We start from the raw sequence: 15383 nt of genomic DNA, 5'->3' as shown, positions 1-15383 counted from the left end.
ACTAGTATTGATCATGATCAACCAGAACTAGTATTGATCATGATCAAACAGCAGGTTCTCTGTGTGAATCCAGAGGGAGGACAGTACAACTGACTGAGAGGTATGGATCACCGCCTTGTGGCAAAGGGGCTTGTGTAACTCAATAAAGCTATGAGCCATGCTGTGCAGGGCCACCCAAGATGGATGGGTCATAGTGGAGAGTTCTGACAAAACATGGTCCACTGGAGGAAGGAAAGACAAACTACTCCAGTATACTTGCCTTGAGAACCCCATGAATTGTATGAAAAGGCAAAAAGATATGACACTGGAAGATGAGCCCCCCTGGTCAGAAGGTGTCTATTATGCTACTGAGGAAGAGCAGAGAAATAGCTCCAGAAAGAAGGAAGAGGCTGGGCCCAAGTGGCAACAACACTCAGTTGTGGATGTGTCTGGTGATGAAAGCAAAGTCCTAAGATGTAAAGAACAATATTGCATAAGAACCTGGAATATTAGGTCCCTGAATCAAGGTAAACTGGATGTGGTCAAGCAGGAGATGGCAAGAGTGAACATTGACATTTTAGGAATCAGTGAACTAAAATGGATGGGAATAGGCAAATTTAATTCAGGTGACCATTATATCTGCTACTGTGGGCAAGAATCCCTTAGAAGAAATTGAGTAGCCCTGATAGCTAACAAAGGTCCGTCTAGTCAAGGATATGGTTTTTCCTGTGGTCATGTATGGATGTGAGAGTTGGACTGTGAAGAAAGCTGAGCGCCGAAGAATTGATGCTTTTGAACTGTGGTGTTGGAGAAGACTCTTGAGAGACCCTTGGACTGCAAGGAGATCCAACCAGTCCATTCTGAAGGAGATCAGTCCTGGATGTTCTTTGGAAGGACTGATGTTGAAGCTGAAACTCCAATACTTTAACCACCTCATGCAAAGAGTTGACTCATTGGAAAAGACTCTGATGCTGGGAGGGATTGGGGGCAGGAGGAGAAGGGGATGGCAGAGGATGAGATCGCTGGATAGCATCACTGACTCAATGGACATGAGTTTGAGTGGACTCCGGGAGTTGGTGATGGACAGGGAGGCCTGGCGTGCTACAATTCATGGGGTCACAGAGTCGGACACGACTGAGTGACTGAATTGAACTGAACTGATAGCCAACAAAAGAGTCCAAATTGTAACACTTGGGTGCAACCTCAAAAACAAAAGAATGGTCTTGGTTCATTTGCAAAGCAAGCCATTCAACATCAGAGTAATCTAATCTGTGCCCACACCACTAATGCTAAAGAAGCTGAAGCTGAATGATTCTATGAAGACTTACAAGACCTTCTAGAGCTAATACCAAAAAAAAAAAAAAGTCCTTTTTATCATAGGGGGTTGAAATGCAAAAGTAGGAAGTCAAGAGATACCTGGAGTAACAGGCAAGTTTGGTCTTGGAGTACAAACTGAAGCAGGGCAAAGGCTAACAGAGTTTTGTCAAAAGAACACACTGGTCATAGCAAATACCCTCTTCCAAAAACATAAGTGACTACTCTACACATGGACATCACCAGATGGTCAATACCAAAGTCAGATTGATTGTATTCTTTGCAGGTGAAGATGGAGAAGCTCTATACCGTTACCCCCACCCCACCCCCCCATCCCCCCCACCAAAAGACCTAGAGCTTACTGTGGCTCAGATCACAGAGATCCTTACCGCAAACTTCAGGCTTAAAATGAAGAAAGTAGGGACCACTACTAGACCATTCAGGTATGACTTAAATCAAATCCCTTATGATTATACAGTGGAGGTGAAGAACAGATTCAAGGGATTAGATCTGGTAGATAGAGTGTCTGAAAAACTATGGATGGAGGTTTGTAACACTGTATAGGAGGCAGTGACCAAAACCATCCCCCCCAAAAAGAAATGCAAGAAAGCAAAGTGGTTGTCTGAGTAGGCTTCAAATATAGCTGAGAAAAGAAGAGAAGCAAAAAGCAAGGAAGAAAGGGAAAGATATACCAACTGAATGCAGAGTTCCAGAGAATAGCAAGGAGTGATAAGAATGCGTTTTTAAGTGAACAATGAAACGAAATAGAGGAAAACAATAGAATGGGAAAGACTAGAGATCTCTTCAAGAAAATTGGAGATGCGAAGGGAATATTGTATACAAGGATGGACATGTAAAGAACAGAAACAACAAGGACCCAACAAAAGCAGAAAAGATTAAGAAGAGGTAGCAAGAATACAGAGAAGAACTCTACAAAAAGGTCTTAATGACCTGGATATCCATGATGGTATGATCACTCACCTAGAGCTAGACATCTTTGCATGTGAAGTCAGGTGGACCTTAGGGAGCATAACTACAGACAAATCTAAAGATGGTGCTGTTAAAGTGCTGCACTCAATATGTCAGGAAATTTGGAAAACTCAGCAGTGGCCACAAGATTGGAAAAGTTCAATTTTCATTCAAGTCCCAAAGAAGGTCAGTGCCAAAGAATGTTCAAACGACTGTACAATTGTGTTCATTTCACATACTAGCAAGGTAATGCTCAAATTATCTTCTGAGTAAATGGTAAAGAATCTGCCTGTAATACAGGAGAACTGGGTTTGATCCCTGGGTAGAGTGAGAAGGAAATGGTAACCCACTTGGAGAAGGAAATGGTAACCCACTTGGAGAAGGTAATGGTATCCCACTTGGAGAACCCACTTGGTAACCCCTTGGAGAAGGAAATGGTAACCCACTCCAGTATTCTTGCCTGGAGAATTCCATGGACAGAGGAGCCTCATGGACTACACCCTGTGGGGTTCCCAAGAGTCTGGCATGACTGAGTGACTTTCACTTCAGTTCAGTGCTCAAACTGCTTCAGGCTAGGCTTCAACAGTATGTGAACTCAGAAATTCCAGATATACAAGTTGCATTTTGAAGAGGCAGAGGAATCAGAGATCAAATTGTCAACATTTGTTGGATCATAGAGAAAGCAAGGGAATTCCAGAAAAACATCAACTTCTACATTGACAACATTAAAGCCTTTGACTCTGTGGATCACAACAAACTGGAAAACTTTTAAAGAGATGGGAATGCCAGACTACCTTACCTGCCTCCTGAGAAACCTACCTGCAGGTCAAGAAACAACAGTTAGAACTGGCTGTGGAACAAAGGACTAGTTCAAAGTTGGAAAAGGAGTACGTCAAGGCTGTATATTGTAATCCTGCTTATTAACTTCTGTGCAGATTACATCATGTGAAATGTCAGGCTGGATGAATCATAAGCTGGAGTCAAGATTGCCACAAGAAGTATAAGCAACGTCAGATATGCAGATGATACCACTTTAATGGCAGAAAGTGAAGAGGAACTAAAGAGCCTCTTGATGAGGGTAAAAGAGGAGCGTGAAAAGCTGGCTTAAAACTCAGCATTCAAAACACTAAGATCATGGCATCTGATCCCATCACTTCATTGCAAATAGTTGGGGAAAAGTGGACACAGTGACAGATTTTCTTTTTTTTTGGGCTCCAGAATCATTGTGGACAGTGACTGCAGCTGTGAAATTAAAAGATGTTTGTTTCTTGGAAGGAAAGCTATGGCAAACCAAGACAGTATATTAAAAAGCAGAGACATCACTTTGCTAACAAAGATTTGTATGATGCAAGCTATGGTTTTTCTAGTAGTCATGTATGGATGTGAGAGTTGGACCATAAAGAAAGCTGAACACCAAAGAATGGATGCTTTTGAGTTGTGGTGCTGGAGAAGATTCTTGAGCATCCCTTGGACTGGAAGGAGATCAAACCAGTCAATCCTGAAGGAAATCAGTCCTGAATATTCATCGGAAGGACTGAAGCTGAAGCTGAAACTCCAATACTTTGGCCACCTGATGCGAAGAGCTGACTCATTTGAAAAGACTCTGATGATGGGAAAGATTGAAGGCAGGAGGAGAAGGGGACAACAGAGGATGAGATGGTTGGATGGCATCACTGACTCGATGGACATGAGTTTGAGCAAGCTCCAGGAGTTGGTGATGGATAGTGAAGCCTAGTGTGCTGCAGTCCATGGGGTTGCAGAGTCAGACATGACTGAGCGACTGAACTGAACTGAACTGATTATATAAGTAGGGGCTTTCCAAGTGACACTAATGGTAAAAAACCTGGCTGCCAATGTAGTAGACTTAAGAGACACAGGTTTGATCCCTGGGTTGGAAAGATCTCCTGGAGGAGGGTATGGCAACCTACTCCAGTATTCTTGCCTGGAGAATCCCATGGTCTGAGGAGCCTGGCTGGCTACCATCCATAGGCTTGCAAAGAGTTGGATACTACTGAAGTGACTTAGTATGCATTCATTACATAAGAAGCAGGAGAGAAATGCAACTGGTTAAGGGCTTGGAAATCATACCTTCCAACATTTGAGAACAGTGGAAATTATCTTTAACTCTTTGAAGAATGACTCTGAAAACGAGTTTAGACTCCAGAAGGCATAACTAGAACTGGTGAATTAAGGTTAAATGGACACACTTCAGTGCAATATAGAACTAAGCTTTCTCAGTGAACAGTGTGTTGTATACCTGAATGCAGGTGGTAGTTGTGTAAGGGGGTGACATGTGGGTTCCTGGAAGTGCTCTGGAAGGAGGTGAAAGATTACCTCTCCAGGACCTCTTAATGGAGATTCTTCCTTGAGCAATAAATTGAAACAGTGGATCATTTCTAGCTTCAAGATGCACGTCCTCCTAAAATTTCTATTTCTCTATATGTTATGAAATGAATATCAATATTAATTATATGACAAGACATTTCTATAAGTTGGTATACTTTTAAACAGCTGCCAACCTATGTGCTCTATGAATTCTATGTTTTGAAGTGCTTGGGGGAAAAAGGTATTTAATCTATGAGAAGAGGAAACATCATTAATAGGTGATAAAAGTAGGGGCTTAAAACTTCAATTTATTGAATACTTACTGTGTGTAGGATGAATTGGATGAATTTATCCATATTATCTCATCTCATTTGATATACTTAGTTTTTCATTGCTTGGTTTGGAACTTGTGAGACACTGTAGTTCTTAGAATGATGAGTTCTCACAATAATTGGCATTTTCTTATGTATTCTTTGGTGGAACACAGGACTGTTCTGATGGCTACATGTGCAAAACACATTTTCAAGTTAAAAATGGAACTGCAATGTCACATCAAGGAACAGCTGCACATGTACAGACATTTCTTCCTGTGGAGGTGAGTGATTTAACATATCATTTTCTCCTTTTCAGTCTTTGTAAAGTATAAAGTAAAAGTTTAAATCTGATAAATATATTTAAAAAATTAACTGCCATCAGATCCTGAACCTGTTGTAAGGGGAGAAGTGAACATCATTTCTAAGAGGTATTTTCTTCTCTAATATTGAAATCAGGAACTGTGGTAAAGTTAAGATTCACTCTGGGTCTGTACAGATTGTCACAAGACTTCACCCTTTTGGTTTCTCTTAGATCTAAAAACTACAGATGCCTTCCATTGCTTATTGATTTTTTTCAGTAAAATCCCCTGAGGATAATACAGGCCTATACCTCAGCTGAGTAATGTGTGATGGATATCTCTTTACCTAGTCTACCTTTAATTTTTCTCCTATGTCCTTTAGAATATGCTGGATCTGGGTCTCATTCCTTAAGGGACTTTAACCTTGACTTGAAAATCTTGCTAAATTAAAATTTAATAAGGTACTAATCATGGCATAATGGTTTTCTGGGATATTTTCAACTTTATTTTTATCAAAATGCAAATAGACTTATTGTACTTTATGTTGTTAATAAAAATTTTTATATATCCATTGTAAAAATAAACAATAGAAAAATATATAAAAACTCCCACAGATCCTTCAACTGAAGGTAACCACTATGAATATTTTGGTAAGTATCCTTGCACATATTTCTGTCACATACACACATACATACTTGTGTTCTGCAATGAACAAGTATGGCATGGATATCTTCCCATGTCAGTAGATGTGGATATCTGTAGTTCTTTTTTAATGGCTCCATTGCATTTCATCTTATGGATGAACTATAATTATGTGAACCCATATCGAAATAAAATGCTTGAATTTTAAAATTGAATTAGTGGGGATCTAATTGCTTCAACATAAAGAAACAAATATAGTGCTTAAAATTCCAAATATCCTGGTAAAATGGGAAAGGAGACTTTTTTTGGTGACAGTTGAGCCCTAACCCCTTCTGTCTGTGTATGATGCTGGCCTGGAAGTAACTGTTGCCTGTATAATTTATTTTTTATTTATTTTTAAAATTAAATTTAGTTTTTTAAAAGTACTCCAAGGGATTTTTATATTTGGTTGCACCGGGTCTTAGTTGCAACATGTGGGATCTAGTTCCCTGACCAGGATTTGAACCCAAGCCCCCTGCATTGGGAGCTCGGAGTTTTAGCCACTGGACCAGCAGGGAAGTCCCATTGCCTGTATAATTTACTTTGCAATTTATTCTTGAGGATATTGTGTTTGGTAATAAAGTAAGTGCCCCTGATTTATATATAGATTTAAGGTTTTTTGGGGTAATGTTTTTAGTATATTGAGTGCTTAGTTACTCAGTTGTGTCCGACTCTTTGCAGCTCTTTGAACTGTAGTCTGCCAGGCTCTTCTGTCCATGTGATTTTTCAGGCAAGGGTACTGGAGTGGGTTGCCATTTTTCTCCTCCAGGGGATCTTGAGTAGGTGTTCAAATCTTGATTACTGTTTCATGGTTCGAATAACCAACATCATATATGAAGCCAAGCATGTTAGGAAGCTTTTCAGTTCATTATATATTAACTTCAAAAATGCACATGGAGATGATGATTTAAAAGATAAATTACTAGTTCTTTCCTAACAAGTTGGCAGACATTTGAAAAGCACTAAAAAGTGGTGTTGACAGTGTGAGGAAACTGACACTTTCTGGTTGATGTTTTAACTTCACAAAGTTTAAAGATGTACGCATACTATGAATTATCTATTCCAATTCTAGGAATTTAGCTTCATAAAATATAATTTTTTTCAACATTTCCCAACAAATTTCAAACATATGAATAAGTCAAAAGAATTTTGCAGTGAACATCCACGTACTCATTGCTTGGATTCCGACATTAACATTTTGCTGTGCTTGCTGTATTACATATCTCTCCCTCTATTCATCTATCTTCCTTTTTGGTGCAGTGCTTTTACATCAAAGCAAATTACAGAAAATAATTAGAAATGTACACAAAGTTTTACATGTGTACATTTAAAACTTTTTCAACTTTTACATGGAAGTATATTCATTTTACCATTATTTATAATAGGAAAAAGTAGAAACAACTAAAATATCGAACAGTAGTGGATGAGTTGCTTATGGCACATCTATGTGATGGACTTTGTGATTCAGTAGGTTTGGATTGGAGCCTGAGAATTTTCAGTTCTAACAAGTTCCCAGGTTATGCTGATGCTGCTGGTACAGGGACCACAACACTCTAAGAACCACTGCAGTACTTTATAATGGAACTCTTAGCATATTTTAGATGTACAGCTGAGATGGTTAGTTAATATAATGTATGGTAGAGTTGATATTGTAATAATCTTGATGAAATGAAAAATGTCTTAGGTTGAGCCTGAGATGGAGATTCCTGTTGAAGTGACTTATTAGGGATATGTTCTTAGGAGAAAGGGAGTGATGGAAGCAGGAAAGAACAAGCGATAAAAGCTAAGGGAGATTGTGGTCTCACTCGAGATGAGCTTTAGTCTGATCTCCTTAGAACTCTGGAACATAGATACCCCAAATTAGTCTCACCTTGTGTCCTTGAGGCTGACCTTTTGTACTCTGTAGCATTTATTGAACTGTCAGTCTGTCATTGCCTGATGTAGAGGAAGACAGCTTCCAAGCAAGATGGCTCCAGTATTACTGAGACATTCTTCAGGGAAGGAAGAGGGCTGCTGTGTGTTATCAGCCAACAATTACAACAGCTGGGTGTGAATGGGTACGGTGGCCTTAAGCGGACTTGGGCAGGGCAGCAACAGTGTCTACTACCAAAGGGTAACCTAAAAGCAACAAAATGGCATCTGTGAGGAAGTATATGTATAAGGCCTGCATTGACATGACAGCAGTTTGTTTGAGAAAGAGCTAATGATTTTAGTTAACCACAAGCTCAAGGTAAGTGAAAAAAATGCCATGGATGCTAGAGAAACTAACTGGAACCTAAGCCATATTAATGAAAGCATGATTGGATCCCAAATATTATCTGAGGTCCCCTGAAGGGTCCCAAAGACCCTTTCAAGGGGTCCACAAGGTCAAATATATTTAATAATGTTAAGATATTATTTACATTTTGTACTTTCATTCTCCCCTACTTTCCCAGAGGCTACATATGTGTGATATTGCAACAGAGTGAATGCAGAAACAGTTATAAAAATCCAGCTATCTTTAATTAAGTTAGACACTAAAAATATTTTCAAAATGTATACTGCTTTTCTTACTAATTTATGTTGTTTTGGAAAACATTTATTTTTTCATAGAAATTTGTTGTTATATTATCATTCATAGAAATTTGCTATTCTATTACCATATATTTTTAAAGTGAACTAATATTTTTTTAATTTCAATTTTAATTTCTAATACAATATCATACACATAACTCTCTTGAACAAAAAGTTCATTGGAATCTTCAATGAATTTTAAAAGTGTAAAGGGGTGTTGAGACCAGATAGTTTGAAAATCTTTGCTGTAGAACAAGGAAATATTACCTTATTGTATGTGCAGAACAACACTGATAGAGTACATGATGAACGAATTCATAAATAATAGTTGAAAATTGATCATAAGTGGGGTTTATCCATTCAAAGAAGCACGCTGGGGGCCATGGGTAGGCTTGAAAATATATTATTATGAGGACTATTGGGAGTTCTGGGGGTGTTAAATTAGAACTAAAGACCTAGGAAGGTTAATTGTCTTAAGATATCTAGAAAGCTTTCCCGTGGAAGAGAGAGTAGACTCACTTTGTTTCTGAGGAGACAGAGTAACTGGAAATTATTCAAGACAAGTCTGTCTACTGTTTAGATTGCTCACAGTGAAACTGGTCATCTTGCAAAGCTGTGAGTTCCCTTCCCTTTCTTGGAGATGTTAGCCACAGAGTGGATAACCTTTTCTCCAAAACAGTGGTCACTGACAGAAATGTTCAGATGTTTAAAGCACCAGGATGGTGATGAATGAAGTGGGCTGATGGGAGTTGGTGGGACCTGTGGAGAAGTGGAGAGGGAATGGTTCATCCAAAGGGGCAGTAGAAATGCATCTCCAGGTGGATTTTCAAGAGAAGGCAAGATATGGATTTATGTGTTGATTTAAGTAAAAAAGAAAAAAAAATCTGTGCAGGCTAAATAGACTATGTGTATGGGCTGCAAATGGTCCTTAGGCCACCAGTTTATAACCTAGCCTCTAATATTATAGAAAGGGGCCCCATGTTGTATAGAAGACTGAGGCCAGGGGACTTTGGAATTCTCTTTAGAATTTAGAGCCCCATCCATAACTGGGCTTCCCTGGTGGTGCTAGTGGTAAAGAACCTGCCTGCGAATGCAGGAGACGAAAGAGACCTGGGTTTGATCTCTGGGTCAGGAAGATCCTCTGGAGGAGGGCATGCAACCCACTCCAGTATTCTTGCCTGGAGAATCCCATGGACAGAGGAGGCTGGTGGGCTACCATCCATAGGGTCACAAAAGCGTTGGACATGACTGAAGTGAGTTAGCACATCATATCTGTACATCACATTTCCTATTTGAGGATATTTGAAACAATGCCTCTACTAATAGTTACTTTAAAAAAGATTTTAAAAAATTGGCCATGTATGAAGTGGGAAATCAGATCACTTCTTTGTTCCAATCAGAACTGGTAGTCTTGACTATAGAGGGGTAGCTGGATTCATGATTTTTATGCCCATGAGTTTATATGCAATAAATAGGAGTTTAAAAATCAAAGAAATATAATGGAATATGTGAGTGAAGTAATTTGTTAAAATCATAATCTATATCTTGTTTGAATTTTTAAAATGTAATTTAAAATGATACTTAAAAGAATGAGATGATATTCAGAAATCTACTAAATATATTGGGGTTTCTTAGTGTTGTTTTGGGGACAAGAGTTCATTAGATAAGACATTTATTGTTGAGAGTCATTACTGTGATTTGCTTGTGACATTTCTGAGTTTGTGAAGTAACGAACAAGACTTAAACAAGATCTTTTCATTACCAGTGACTGAGAGAGAGTCATTGCTTTATTTATAAAAATAAAATAATAGTTTGAGAATGAAAGTGGTAGCAAAGGCTGTATAGTCAAGTTAGACAATTTTTTTGAGGAAAATTAGTCACTGTTAACCTTTAAACCTCATGTGAATATTATTGCAAAATAACTACTAAACTTTAAAATTATTTTGTAAGGTTCTAAATTAACTCCCAGTGCTAAAGAATCCACCTGCCAATGCAAAAGACACAAGAGACACAAGAGATGCAGGTTCGATCCCTAGGTCCAGAAGATCCCCTGGAGTAGGAAATGGGAACCTCATCCAGCATTCTTGCCTAGAAAATTCCATGGACAGAGGAGCCTGACAGACTACAGTCCATTGGGCTGCAGAGTCAGACATGACTGAGCACAGCGCAACAACAGCAAATTAACTCACTGGCCAATATAGACTACAATGGCTACAATTCTAGAGAATTCTAGCTACAGTGCTACAATTCGAGCTACAATTATGATTCTAGAGAAACTGGGTATAAGTTTTTTTTTTTTTTTAAATCATGTTTAACATTAAACCACTCTAAATAAAAGGAAACAATGAGATGAATATTCAACATGGATATTGATTTTTAATAATCAGTAGTAAAAATTATTAATGAATGTTTAGAAGAGGGAAGTGCCTGAAATTTCTTCCTGTAGAAATAGCTTTTGTCTAACATTTCTTTGCATTTTCTTTTTATCTCTACCATCTTCATATATGGAATTCTGAATCATTTTCATAGAATAGAGATAGCCCAGATTTTGCCCTTCAGTTAATTCAATTTGCTGTTGCTGCTGCTTGCTGAGTCACTTCAGTCATGTCCGACTCTGTGCAACCCCATAGACAGCAGCCCACCAGGCTCCCCCGTCCCTGGGATTCTCCAGGCAAGAACACTGGAGTGGGTTGCCATTTCCTTCTCCAGTGCATGAAAGTGAAAAGTGAAAGTGAAGTTGCTCAGTCGTGTCCGACTAGTAGCGACCCCATGGACTACAGCCTACCAGGCTCCTCCATCCATATTTATTTTAAGTTGGTCAGTGATTTTTTTATATTATTGAAGTTTGGATTCTTCTGTCTGAAGTTTCATTTCTTCCTTTTGAAGAGGTATCGGAGATGGGTATTGAGCATATTTTATTTATTCATTTACTATCTTCATTACTTTAAAGCCTGAGGTTACCCCTTTAGATTACATTTTTAAAAACTATGAAAATGATAGAGTCATAAGAATAGCAATAGTATACCACTGGAAAAAGGGATTTTTTTGTCCTAGGGCCTTGTAGTCCAGTAACTGGGACTTTCCTTAGTCCAGGTAGAATATTATAGGAAATCCTGAACACAAAAACAGCTTATCACAAATTCCCTGAAGCATAAAGCTGAGAATCAGTAACAGGAAATGATCTCAATTACCAAAAGAACATATTCAGAGAATGATGATCTTCTGATGTAACCAGGTCTTCAAATATACTCATTTGCCCTAAGGATTTTACTAAGTGGCTTCTAGAATGAGTTCTATTTTGTATGTCTGTAATAGACTCATATGTCAGAATATTATCGGTTTTTTATACATATAATGGAATAAATGACAAGCTACAGTTCTCAGTGTTAACAACTTCTCTGTAAAGCAACTGCTATTTTTAGACTGAAGTATAGACATGTTGATAAATGTAAATGATGAGTAATAAGCATGTTTACCTCTGGTATCTGAAAATGTCATTATTAAAGCAATGCTAACTAACATATCAGAAAGTCTATTATACGTAATCTGTGTAGATACAAATGAAAGTACCTGTAATAGTATTGATTTATTGATTTAATGAATCCAATGTTGATAGATAAGTGGATTTTTAATGTAAATAACTTATTAATACAGCAAACCTCAATCCCACAATACCATTTTGTGTTTTTCTTGTGGTATATTATGAAAATGTTCAAAGGCAAAGTAAATTTTATTTAACTTAGAGTGTACATATATGCCATGGAGTGGTGTGTTTGAGAGGAGAGTATAGGATATTCTGAAAATCAGTCAGGTCTGATTCGGATTTTCAGTTCTAATAAAACTGTGGACTATTGCACTAGATATAGTACTTATTATACAAACTACATTTCTTTAACTATGCTTTGACAGAAATGTGTGTTTACTTATTCTTAGAACTCATCAGAAATCACATACAGAGATGTAGCACTAAACTATTTAATAAAATCTTGGGGTGGGGGAGCAGTCTCAAAAGACCCTAGTGTTCAGCTGTGAAATCAAGAAGTATTATATGGAAGCAGAAACATGCCCCATACTCTCTCAAATCTTTCTTCTCTAGGCTCTTGGTACCTGAGTAATATCACTTTTCAAAATTCGGAGAAAATATTAGGTTTAGTGAGAACATATAACCTAAAAGGCTTCTTAAGTTTACTCCTACCTTTGAAATTCTCTGTGCTCTATTTGCTGTGGCAGAGCAAAGAGAGAATCTGTTTTTTGAGAGAAATCAAGTTGAATCAATCCAGATAGGTAACTAATTCTCTTTCTATTTTTCAAGCCAGTAGAAAAGCCTTTGCTAAGGCTAAGGCACCTGCTATACCCACTGTATTTTAACTCAGCAGTGAGTTATATCACAAAGCTTTCTTTATGTATAGTTCTAATATTGAAGTGTTTTTTAAAAGTCAAAAGTATGATCATTTCTAGCAGCAGATGTGTACTTGAGAGAATACTGAGCTGATATTTTCTGTATGAAAATCTGATTTTCAATGTGAAATGCTTCTTTCCAGTTGTAAAGGTCTAAAAGAAACCAGTTGTTTCTGAGGAAGAACACTTAGTGTATTATTTTAATTGCTCTAATTATTTCTCCCATTTACAAAAAAATGAGTTTGAGTTGCTCTCCATGATATAGGTTTAAAAAAGAAACTTAATAGATTAATTGGAGGTTTCAAACTTTATGAGGATATCTTGATTTTATAATCAAATCTAAAATAAGTGAAAGTGAAACCACTGTTTAGTATTTCTTCCTCCTCCTTTTATTATTATTATTTTTTTTGGAAATCTGTGGAAACTCCATGTGTAGAGAGGGATCCATTGGAATATAGTATAATGAGATTTGCTCTCACAAAAGATTAAATAGAATCTAAAATATTTGAGTTTTCAAAAGTTTTTTAAATCAGTTATATTTAAAATTCCTTTTATTCCTTAGTTAAATTGTTTGTTTGTTTTTGTTTAATTATTTTTGACTGCACTGCAAGGCATGTGAGATCTTGGTTCCCTGACCAGGGATCAAACCTGTGCACTCTGCAGTGGAAGCACACAGTCTTAACCACTAGGCTGCCAGGGAAGTCCTCCTCAGTTAAATTGAAAAGGTTAATTTAAAAAATATTTTCTGGAGTGAAAGAAATACCCATCAGCATAATAGTCTATGCAGGACTCAACAGCAGTCTAAAGAAATTGAATGTTGAAATGGAAATGTGAAATACCATGGAAGATGGCAATCTTTGGATGTTTGAAAGACTGTTGATTTTTTTTTTTTTTTAGCTTGAATGAAGTTAGCTACTTGGCAGGATTTTTTTTACTGTTAGATACAGACTATTATATAGAATGTGATTTTACTACAGAATTATTGCCCAGAACTAGGGACAATTGTATATGTATATTGCTACTTATTTAATCAGACCCATGTAGGTTCCAATAATTTTTCAGCTAGGGCCTGAAATGCTCAGTGTTAAAGAGGCTTTATTAAAAATGTGGATAAATTATTTTTACAGAGAGACAAAATATTTTCAAATTGAAATAGTGATTATGAACCTTGCTACTAGACTCCAAGCATTGTCCTGGTTAGATCACTTTGATTCCACTGTGCCTGGCATATAACTGTCAGAAACTAATAGAGCCTATATCTTGATTTTTCTGGATGGAACTATCCAAAATTTCCCCTCTCTCCAGTGTATTATTAAAAGTTAGCAATGTTAAAACAAATATTTTGTCATTATCAATTTTTGTCTGTTTACCAAATTGTACTTATTAAATGAAGTGGCCAGGAATATTTGTTAAAGTTTATCTCTATATTTATGTGCCTAAGGGTGAAAAATAACTTTACCTTAAAATAAATGGAAATAACCAGGTCTGAAATCTGTTGCTTGTAGAAGCACCAAGGTATATTAAGATGAAATTTCAGTTGCCATTTATCCCAAAGGGCCAAAAGTGGCATATTTGACAGATCTTTTTCAAGAAAAGTTTGCCAGCCTCCACACTGGCTTTACATACAAGATGATTGGTAGTTTAGTGTTCTTTTTAAAACTAATAAACAAATGAATGTTTCAGGAAACCTCTGATAGACTGAATCAGGTGGAACTGATTTAATGTTATGGATAATTACATAATTAGTGCTGTAGAAAATAAACTATACTATCTGCTTGATGGACTGGAGCTGCTGTGAAGGAGGTATGTAATTATACAATCAGCATCCTCCTCCTATGCTGATTCTAGGTAATCCTTTTTCTTCCTTGTCTGAGAAGGGGCTTCCTGTCTGTGTTTCCTGATGTTAATTTTAAATGAATAGAGCTGAGCATTCAGTAGTTACCCATCCCTTGATAAGTCTTCCCATGCTCCAGGTGTGTGTGAGACCATCCTCTGAGACCAGGGGCTTTCAGACTTTTGATATAGATTCACAATAAGAAAAATGTTTTACGTCAGGACCCAGTACATACTACACACACATATCTGAAGCCAGGGTTCACAAGAAATAATTCTTATTCTTTTTGATCTACCTACTCTATTAATCTATTTTGCTCTATTTTATTTTTTAAAAAATGCTGGCTGAAGTCCACCAGTTGATTTTGGAATCTCCTAAGAGCTCATGACTTATGTTTAGAAAATATTACTTAAATCCTTGATGATTGCTAACGTCAGTGGAAGGGATTCAGAGAGTACCATAACGTTGCTGCTGTGGGCATTGGGTAGCAGGTGGTGTGGCATGGTTGAAAGAACAATGGCTTTGGAGTTGGGCAAATTTGTTTTTAAATGCCTGCTTTTACTTATTTTAACTGTGTACTTTGAACATGTGACTAAACCTCTGTGAGCCTCAAATCCCTTATCTGTAAACATGGATTCCAAATATTTGAGGGAGTCAGGAAGTGGGGAATTGGGGGTCTATCTATTAAATGTCATGGAAGAAGGCATCTGATTATGG

General features: G+C 37.3%; 1 protein-coding gene across 1 annotated transcript in view; it reads left to right on the top strand.

Moving 5' to 3' along the window:
• ATG10 (autophagy related 10) overlaps nt 1–15383 on the top strand; it is a 266281-nt gene that overhangs the window by 71667 nt on the left and 179231 nt on the right. Inside the window, exon 3 of the mRNA XM_040239430.1 lies at nt 5075–5182. Coding sequence (XP_040095364.1) covers nt 5075–5182 — 108 coding nt within the window. The remainder of the gene's footprint in view (nt 1–5074; nt 5183–15383) is intronic.

The sequence above is a fragment of the Oryx dammah genome, unplaced genomic scaffold (assembly GCF_014754425.2).
Source record: "Oryx dammah isolate SB20612 unplaced genomic scaffold, SCBI_Odam_1.1 HiC_scaffold_5, whole genome shotgun sequence".
Classification (NCBI taxonomy): Eukaryota; Metazoa; Chordata; class Mammalia; order Artiodactyla; family Bovidae; genus Oryx; species Oryx dammah.
This window is presented reverse-complemented; position numbering and strand designations above follow the sequence as displayed.